Source organism: Oculina patagonica, chromosome 10 (genome assembly GCF_052425735.1).
Source record: "Oculina patagonica isolate OP01 chromosome 10, crgOcupat, whole genome shotgun sequence".
In the NCBI taxonomy this organism is placed as follows: domain Eukaryota; kingdom Metazoa; phylum Cnidaria; class Anthozoa; order Scleractinia; family Oculinidae; genus Oculina; species Oculina patagonica.
The window spans coordinates 8573773-8584083 of NC_135767.1; the positions used below are offsets into that span (position 1 = coordinate 8573773).

Sequence of the window (10311 nt, forward strand, 5' to 3'; positions counted from 1 at the left end):
TTTACCAATTGTTATTGTAAAACTACTAAATTTAAATAGGCAGTAAATCACTGTGGCCTTAAAAAGTACATTAAACATACAACCGATTAAAAGCGCGGGAAACGTTGCTCAACCCAAAACGCGGTTGGTTTTTATCTTGAACCTGATTGCACGAGAAGAAAATATCTTTGCTCTGATTGGTTAACGTTTAATCATGTTTCATGTTGAACCAATTTTAGAGCTCTGCAATTGCAAAACTACGTAGACTCGAAAATTATCGGAGAAAAGCTTTAACAAATGGCCTTTATGCATGATTACGTCAACGTGGTTAGTTTCACCACCAAGCCTCGCTTTCAAAGTGCAAACTAGTAAATATTATCGTGAACGAATTCCCAAAGCAGCAAAGATGAAAAGAATACCCACGTGCAAACTGCATGAAGGTGGCGAAAGATTGCGAATAATTTGCGTAAACGAGGCTTGGTGGTGAATTTTGAGCTTATGACGTTATCATGCATAAGGCCTATTAAGCAGATAAAAGAAAAGGCATGAAACACAACAACGATATGCTTTTGCTATTGTCAGCAATGGTGAGTAGAGTGGTTTTTAAGCTGAGTGTCGAAAGTGTGTTATCTTCTCAACCAACCAGATTTTAAACCAGAGTCAATCACGACTTGGTCACGTGCGTTTTCCAGCGCATAGCGCTGGTCACGTGTATTAGCTTCGAGTTTTCATTGGTTTATTGTGTTTCTTTCGTGTGTTGTAATTGGCTGTTGTGATTGATTTGTTTTTGGTCCTGTGTCGAATCAAATCCTGTTAATCGGGTCCAACCGGCATAAAGTGAAACTTGCTTTTACGTTTGCTGTAGTTGCTTTTTATTTGTTTGTTTGTTGTTGTTGTTTGACGCCAAGTATGAATGACAAGAATCGCAACTAGAAGCGAACACGCCCACTAAATATAAATATTAACTCAAAGCACCAATTCTGAATGAAAATAATCAAATTATTTTAATAAATAAATATAAAAAAGCTGGTATATCGCCAACAGTAAAAACTATAGTACAGTTAGAGCCTTTAAGTTGTATACAGTTCTTGTTTTTTTTATGAGTTCATTGCAATTTAACTGCACTAGGATTTGAAACGTCATTTTACATGACAACACTTCGATTATGAGGACTTCACTGTCAGAGTCATCTCGCAAATGAGATAAAGAGATGTAAAGTCAGTTTCAAAAGGAAAGGCTAAATCATCAATATTATTCTAAGGAATTTGAATGTACTGTCATGCAATTAAATGTAATTTCACGCAATTAGATGTAATTCCACGCAGTTTATTGTAATGCTATGCAATTTAGTGCAATTTCATATTGCATGCAATTGTTATCCCGTGCAATAAGTTGCAATACCATGCAATATAATGCAATTTATTATTATTAAATGTAATTCCATGCAATAAATTCTACTGTCATTCTATTAAATGTGATTCCATGCAAGTAATTGTAATGTTAGGTAATTATATTCAATTTCATGCTCTTAGATGTTATTCAATGCAATTAACGATTGTAATACAAAACTGCTACATTCAGTGCCGTGCATTTTAATAAGCGCATTTAATGGCAGAAGGCTACTAAAAGTCGAAGACGAGTAAAGAATGCACAAGGCAAAACAAAGCAATCCAAATATAATCTACTAGATAGTTAACAACTTAGAAATTATGTGGCCTTAAAGGAGGTTACGCTACGAATAGCGTAGCTTGAAACAATTGGCCAATTCTCCTCAATCTTAAGTTTCTTTCAGTTTAAAAGTAATTTTGTGCCTACAAAAGTGATTTAAAATATCATGACGGCTCCTTTGATACTGCGTTAGCTAATAAAAAATAATTCGTTTGTTTGAAGCAAAGATAAATTTCTGTCAATGACTTTTCGGACATTCTAACCCAGCAATGTCTTATGTCAAGGCAAAGGTATGATTACTTAGATAATAAATAGTTTTGAATAACGATTTGCGTTCAAATTGTGGTAACTAAATAGTGGGAAAAAATTCCCGATTTTGTAACTTAAAAATAACGTGTAGCTAGGAAATTAGACTGTCTTGTTTAGAAGTGAAGAATAATTTGATGCGAGGTTGGTATTCTAATAAAACAACACTTGAGAAAGTTTTAAAACAAAATGTCTCCTTGCCTTGTACATCGCATTACATTTTTATTCATTTATTTATTTATTTTTTTTAATAACTTTATTTAGGCAATTACGAGAGACGCTTTGCTCGTATATTTAATTAGTTTTTTATCCGCTTCGCCACAACAGGAATCCCACTCTCAGAATCAGTTTGTCTGGGAGCCTGTGCTATATTGATTAAAACCTTCCTATATGAAACCTATTATATTGAAACCTTCCTGAAAAGATCTCCAAAGGCGATATCATGAGCTGGCGATGTCATGAGCTATGGCTTCATGAATTATCATCATCAACTTGGTTCCATAGGGTATCATGGAAGGAACGGCACACATAAGTTACATACCATACATTAACTTTATTTTTTCTCGGATTTACAGAGTAGCTGGTTATTAGCTAATATCTCCGAGGAAAAAAAGAAGGAAAGGATGAAAACCTAGAAAGTTATAAAAACAAAAAAACCACTAAGTGGAAAAATAAAGTGGTACAATTAAATTAAAGTTACGTAATATAACAATTTACTGCTGGGGGGTAACCCTGCGATGGACTAGCATCCCATCCAGGGGGGAGTAGCAATACTCCTAGTCGCTTAATGCTACGGAAACCGGGATAAGCTCCGGCTGTATGAGCCTCATGGCTCGGACACAGACTTAACCTTTAATATAATAATAAATAAGATCAGTTTTTATACAAATTACATAAAATAAAAATTACATAAAATTATAGTCTCGGACGAGGCGCTTAAAATCGTTAAAGGAATTGATTGTTCTGTAAGTATCAGATAGAGAGTTCCATAGTTTACAAGCAAGATAACTGAAAGAATTTAAACCAAAGGAAGAAGAAGACGGCTTAGCAAGGGTTAGAATGGAATACGAAACAGAGCGAAAGGAAAACATCTGTTTCAGATATGCAGGATATGCTTTTCCTAAACGCGCTTGTACACGACAATCGTAGTTTCTGCGAATAAGAGAGATAAAACCTCTAATCTGGGGTTCGAGTACACACTAAAAACATTAAAACTCGCAGAAGCAAGCCAGAAGTCATCCACTTCCTGTTTTTACGCGTTTTTTTCTCACCTCTGACCTTTTGTGCGGTCAGAGGCCAGACTCGTTTCCAGGAGATCTCAGGGAGAGAAAAGAAAACCCTGGGAACGAGGTTGGTCTGAAGCTTAAAATTATGATGTAATACCTATGTCATTGGATCTTTACGTCAAGACGTTGACAGCATTCTTTATTTTGTGCTGACAAAAATGTACACTCTGATTTTTTTTTTCAATAACCAACTTTTCGGTTGATAAAGGTGTCTGATTTCCGACGGCTTTGCGACGGATAAGGGTAACTTTAGAAGAAAAGAGGTTGCGGTGGGTGTACGAGTGGAGAAATCTGACAGGTCTGAAGAAATCTGGGTTTCTGAGTACGAATTCGGGGCAGGAGTAGACGGTGCACTGGGTAACATGGTTCGGCACGTTTTGCGAGGGAATTCCGGAGTTGTTTTACCGGCTAGTACCCAGTCCTCCTCACTCGTTGAATTAGTGGCTGTAGACCAGAAAAGCGCGACAGAAAAGGATTTAAAATGCAAGCGCTCGTCTCCGCTTTACTTATTCCTGACCAAGAGAGGTCAATGGCATATTTTTTTCTTTCTGTAAGCTGTGAATTTCCGCTTAGTTAATAGAACGAAGATTGTTTCATTCAGATTCGAGCTCTGTATACTTGGCTGTTCTAGATTGCGATCGACAGAGCCAGCATAAATATTTTATGTCAACAGACCTCGCATCATGTGACTCCAAATTCGAGCAATGATTGGATAACTGTTTGTTTTGATCTGCGGATCAAAACATTTCCAAAAGTAGACATTCGTCTGAACTGTAGACATGGACATCAAAGAAGTGGATTTAACCAGAGCGTCGCCTGGTTCATATTCTGTTAAGTTCAAGTTGTTGCTTTCTGTTTCTTGGGGCGGAAATGATTTAGGAGTCGATTTAACGTCATTATTTTAAAATTACTTCGCCATCACTGAGCTCTCCGTCTAAGTCAGCCGATCTTGAAACTATCACCACAGACGTCAATTCGGAATCGATGCGTCTTCGAAACTTCATATTACGCCTGTTTAATCATGTTTAAAGAAAAAGAAATGAAAATGTAATAAAATAAATTGCATCTAAGTATTTGTTGTCGTGATGATTCCCTAAACCCTGGGGACACTAACAAGTTTAGTGAGCTGAAAAGGAAAATTATTACTTTAGAGCGTGTGTTATGCAAAAATCGTCTACAAATTTCGGAGTGTCTGTAACATCGTCAGATTGGACTACATGACACGACAGTCGCAAGCAAGAAGAGTAATCAACACGAAAAGTAGTGTTTGTAGTAATGATTCAATGTTGATTTTAAGATAACTGCATCAACCAAAACGCCAAACCGTCTTGAATTAATTGTTAACTGACAGCAATCTTTCCGTCAAAGTCTATTTCACCATCACGCCCTTGAAAGCAATACACTGAAACAGTAATTTGAGCAGAAACATTCTTGACATTTTGTGGCGCACGATGCCAGAGCTCACACTGACGCACCGAGGTGAAGGGGGGGGGAGGGCGCAGGACGAAGGGTAGTGAGGGAGGATGAGTCAGAATTGACGCCACGTGGAGAATGGCTCCAAGTTTACAAGCAAGGCGCCCATCCTACTGTTTACACTGCTCGTCGTTGCGAGCTTAAAGGTTTACGCTTTCTGCCCTCTGCCATGTCTCCCTCCCACCCCCCCCAAGAGCAAAAAAAAGAAAAAGAGGACTGATTTCAGGGTATGCTCTGGAAAGAGTATCGGCAAGATACAACTCTGGGCCACGCTTGTACTTTATCTCTACATCATACTGCATTAGCCTCAACATAAGACGTTGTAGCCGTTTTGGAGCAGCGGCAAGAGGCTTCTTAGCAATAATCTCCAAAGGCTTGTGGTTTGTCCAATAAATTAACCTTCCGGCCATAAACGTACTGATGGTTTTCCTCTATGCCAAATACTTGGGCAAGCAGCCCCTTCTCAATTTGTGAGTAGTTTTGTTCAGCTTTCGTGAGAGCTCTGCTAGCATAGGTTACGGGCTGACCTTGTTGCAGTAGCGCGAAGTCGATTCCTTTCTCTGAGGCCTCCCCTTCTCCTTCAGTAGGTGCACTTGAGTGAAGGACTTCAAGACAAGCGGTAATTGTAACGGCTTGTTTAATCTTTACAAAGGCTTCTTCTTGCTCTTGAGACCACTCCCAGGGAAAATCTTTATGTGTAAGTATGCGGAGGGGCTCAGAAATATCAGACAGGTCTCCTAAGAACCTGTTTGGCTTGGACATCTTCAGGCTTAGGCATGCTGCAGATAGCTTCGACTTTCTTCGGATCAGGTTTCAATCCTTCACTGGTTAACAAGTGACCGATAAATGGCACTTGGGGGCATTTGAACTCAAACTTCTCCTCATTTAGCTTAATGTTCCTTTCTTGGCATCTTTCCGAGAGGCTTCTTTTAAAAGTTCTTGTCATGGTCAAGCGATGCTTCTGACACGGTAGCACCCTTTCCTGTAATCAGCAAGTCGTCAAAGATTCTGTGTACACGAGGTAGCCCTTCTAAATTCTGATCAAGCTTTTGTTGAAACTGATAAGGGGCAGGTGAGATTCTAGCCTGCGAATACAGCCGCCTCTGACGCTCCGATCCGCGGATCGGATCGTTAGAGGCGGCTGTATTCGCAGGCTAGTGAGATTCCAAATGGCATACTTTTCCAACAGAAACGTCCCCATGGTGTCTAGAATGTCGTCAGCAAGCTTGACTCATCATAGAGCTCAACATGCAGGAAACCATTCTTGAGTTCTGCTTTGCTGAAGTCTTAAACATCAGCTAGACCAACACGAACATCTTCTATCACAGGTAATGGATAGTGTGACCGCTTCAGTGCCTGATACACTGCCCGGGTGCACTGGGATCCTGGCATCTCGTCCCCAGGCGTCCTCGTTCTTGGTCGTGCACGGTTCGCTTGGCGTTGTGGGACTGACGTGCACGGTCCGCTTGGCGTTCTGGGCCTGATGCGGACGGGAAAACGGCGGCTCGCTCCCTAACCATCAATTTCCGCGCTCCCTGTTTTCCCGCGTTACCGTCTCAACGTCCGGCCAATTGGCGCCTGGGGACGAGGCAGCAACACTTCCAGTTTATTTTTTTTTTAAATGCTTTGTTAGGCATTCTTCACATTCCTTGTAAGATTCAGTTCTAGTTCTAGCTTTGTAAGATCGTCACGTCTGTGAAAAAGAACAGATGATGTCTCTGACATGTAAAAGATATAAACAAACGAAAAAAATTACGTCATGATTTCTCCCGTTTAAAAAGAACAGATGATCATGACGTCTCAAGCATTTAGTTTGCGTTACATGTTTCTGTGCACGTAAAACTGCCTCTCCAATACTGTCCTTTTGACACGTCACGCAAAGTAAAAACTCTTCAATTCTAATCATGGCCGCTTTACTCAGCAGCAAAACATTACCCTGTTGCGAAGAAGAACTACGAAAACTGGCCTCACAGTATAGAACTCCGTTTTATCTTTACGACAAGGAAAAAATAGTGAACGGAGCCAACTTCTTCTATGATTGTTTCGCTTGGGTACGATCATTAACCGGGACAAGCTTTAAGAACTACTTTGCAGTTAAGACGACGCCGACTCCAATGATTTTGAAAATGCTGCACGAAGAGTGTGACATGGGAATGGACTGCAGTTCACTCGGAGAGCTCCTGCTCTGTGAAAGGCTGGGAATTAAAGGCGAAGATGTCATGTTTACTTCAAACAACACCCCTTTAGCGGAATATCGAAAGGCTTTTGAGATGGGCGCTATTATCAATTTGGACGACTATTCCCAAATTGACAACCTGAAGAAAGCGTTAGAAGGTGGTATGCCTGACGTAATTGCATTTCGCTTCAATCCAGGACCAGATCACAGTATTAAATGTAACAAGTTCATTGGCAACCCTGTTGAAGCCAAATTTGGACTGACGAAGGCTCAGCTGTTCGCCGCTTTCCAGAAGTGCAAAGAATATGGCGTAAAGCGTTTTGGAGTGCACGCCATGATAGTAACAAATTTTCTGAATATCTTGGATCTCGCTGAGACTGCACGGATGATGTTCACATTGGCGGTGGAGATCAAGAACGAGACAGGGATCAGTGTTGAATTCGTTAATATGGGGGGGTGGTATCGGCGTGAACTACCATCCCGATGATAAACCTATCGACCTTCAAGATCTTAGTCTGCGTGTGAAACGCTTGTATGAAGAAATCGTAATGCCACACCGGGATCTTCATCCGCTACAGATCAAGTATGAATGCGGCAGACTGGTGACCGCTGAAAGTGGCTGGCTGGTGTCACGTGTTATCAACATGAAAGACACTTACAAACGTTTTCTTGGCGTCGATGCTTCCATGGCTGACTTCTCGTTGCCTGCCACCTACGGCTTTTACAGCGTGATTACAATTGTCAAAGATGAGTCTCTTTCGAGTGATGTGCAAAAGAATCTTCCTGACAACAAGACGGTAATAAACGACCCTTCATACGCTTGTCCAAATCACGAAGGTGACAAAACAGAACGAATGTTCGACATCGTTGGTTCCGTTTGTATGAATATCGATAAATTTGCTGTCGACCGGGTGCTGAATGTAAATCCAGAAATCGGTGATCTTTGCATCTTTCACAACGCCGGTGCTTACGGTTACTCAACGGGTTTTAATTTCAACGCGAAATTGCAACCCGCAGAAATTTTGCGCGTTGCTCGCAATCGTTTTGAGATTATTCGCCGAGCCCAAACGTACGGCGACTACTTTGCCACGATGAAATTTCCTTAAAGCTTTGCACCTGGGAATAGCTTTTTTATCATATTAAATACTGAAAAAAACTTTTTCCATTTCAATCAATCAACACATCAATAAATCAATCAATCAATGTTATAACTGGCGTGAAGTTAGTAACCTCCCACCCAGAAGTTTTTTGGCTCGTCACGCAAAGAAAGATTGCGTGACGAGCCAAAAGAATGCCTGCGTAGGATCGGAGGCTATAATATGAGTGACATGAGTGGAGTCCAACGAAAGGACAGCTTTTAACACGGACCCATAAAATATCTAAATACATTTTAATAACGGCTTAACATAACAAATAAACGTATGCTTAACCCTTTGGCGCCGGGATTTTCTTTGAAAAAGCACTTTTTTGGACAGTTTTGACATTTTCAAGTCAGATATGAGCTAATGCTCCAAACTACTGGACACGGCAATAGGTACATGCAGGCATGCCTTTCTTTCCACTAGTATCACATTTTATGATATTTCTGCTCGGGCATGCGCAAATGTCAAAGTTTTTGGGTTAGAAAGTGCCCTACCACTTTAGGCTTTTCGTTTTTCGGTTTTTTTTTTTTAGCTTCTCCTTTTTGTCTCGTGTCGTCATGACGACGTTGTCATGACGACACGAGATAATTGTACAGGGGGATATTTTCCCGCCATGTCAATATTTTTCCCGCCATGTCAACATTTGCTTTGTGAGGCCGCGGAATTTTCCCGCCATGTTATGAAATTCCGGCGGCATCCGATCACAAAACAAATGTTATCAAAGAATAATTGTTTCTTTACAAAGGTCGCAACTAAAGCGCTGGTTTATCAAACAGTAAGTTAGGAGTATTTATTGTAAAGGGCTTATTATGTAAAAATACAGGCACGCTATAAAAAAGAGATGACGTTTTTTTCTGAACTTGCAGCAAACGAGCAAATTTTAAGTGGTCTAACAGGCAATAAAAATGGAACAGAAATAAGGCCCCTTTTAGCTGGCAACAGTGCCTATCCGCTAACGAACTGGCTAGTGAAACCCTGACAGAGGACGCCTGACTCAGGAGCAGCGAAAGTTTAAAACCTAAAGTTCGGTGCGCTACGATCTGTAGTGGAACGAGCATTTGGCATGTTGAAAGTTCGTTGGAGAATTGCGTTGAAAAAGGTTGAACAAAAAACGAGCATTTTTTAAAAGACTATGATTGCTACGTGACTTTTGCATAACTTTGTATTGAAATGGGTGACCTTTGTGGCATGAATAACAACAATTTAATAACAGAAGATAAACGATTAGATAAAGACAATTATTTTGATGCCAAATCTTTAAACTGAAATGTCAACTGTGGCGTTTGTTTGTTCAAATCATGGATAGTAAAAACTTTTACTATCCATTTTCTAAACTAGCGTTGTGCTGTTCCATACTTTTTCCCACATTTCAATAAAAGAACTCTGCCAGTCTGGAGTCGTACTTTTGTGCCTTTCTTTTTTCAGGCGCCTGATTCATCGAGAGAAACATTTACACTTAAGATTTGCAAAGCCTCGTTTACACTCGGCTCTGAGGTAAAGGTAGAACTCAATGTATGACCGAAAGAGGGAAATTATATTTGATGAGTTTTCTTAGGATTGAAGAGCAGAAATGTCAATCTAAAGCGCAAAACATACATTGCCTTTTTTATTTTTTTGACCCGAAGATTGACCTGAGTCAAGAGGCACTACATGCATGTAGCTTCATATATCCTGCTGTGAATTCCACGCTACAATGGACACAAGTTTTATAGACCACAACAACAGCCTTTTCAATTCAGTGCATGAATGAAGCTCTTAAGAGGAATACACGTAGATGTGATGCATTTTTTTCTTTAGATTAGCTGTACGCTTTTCAATTTTGGATATATTTGAGCTGCAGCCAGCAGTTATCAATAAAAATACAGACAAGTTTTACGTTCTTAAAATAACATTCTAACCTTTGCCGACAAGATTGTACTGAAAATCAATGATATTAATTGTAACTCAAGCAGAAAACGCGTAGAAGAAGAATGAAATACACCAGGTTATTACAAACGCATAATACAATGTACTAACCGAAAGAGAGAAATTATATTGATGAGTTTTAGAACGGATCTGAAAAGCAGAAGTGTCTAATAATCAACAAGATGTCATTAAATGGACCTGCCTGTAAATTTTTCGTTGTCGTTGTTGTGCATATAACGCTAGTATACCGCAACTTAAATTGAGCGAGAAAAGCAGTTTTTAACATGAAGCTCTAAAATCTCTTTGGAGTGTCTTGTCTTGTGATCGCTTGTAAAGTTTTAATTTGTGCAATTGTGAGATGTATCAGAATAACAGC

General features: G+C 39.9%; 2 protein-coding genes across 2 annotated transcripts; both read left to right on the forward strand.

Annotated features, from left to right (window-relative positions):
- The first annotated feature begins 6616 nt into the window (after positions 1-6616).
- On the forward strand, positions 6617-7375 carry LOC144667206 (protein TabA-like). Its single transcript, XM_078528610.1, has one exon. The coding sequence runs from the start codon at positions 6617-6619 to the stop codon at positions 7373-7375; it is 759 nt and encodes a 252-aa protein (XP_078384736.1).
- Positions 7376-7436: 61 nt separating this feature from the next.
- On the forward strand, positions 7437-7994 carry LOC144667207 (protein TabA-like). The gene has a single exon (XM_078528611.1). The coding sequence runs from the start codon at positions 7437-7439 to the stop codon at positions 7992-7994; it is 558 nt and encodes a 185-aa protein (XP_078384737.1).
- The last annotated feature ends 2317 nt before the right edge of the window (positions 7995-10311 follow it).

What these genes read in the sequence shown, in the direction of transcription:
- LOC144667207 (XM_078528611.1), top strand. Translation starts at nt 7,437, where the DNA reads ATGCCACACCGGGATCTTCATCCGCTACAGATCAAGTATGAATGCGGC.
- LOC144667206 (XM_078528610.1), top strand. Translation starts at nt 6,617, where the DNA reads ATGGCCGCTTTACTCAGCAGCAAAACATTACCCTGTTGCGAAGAAGAA.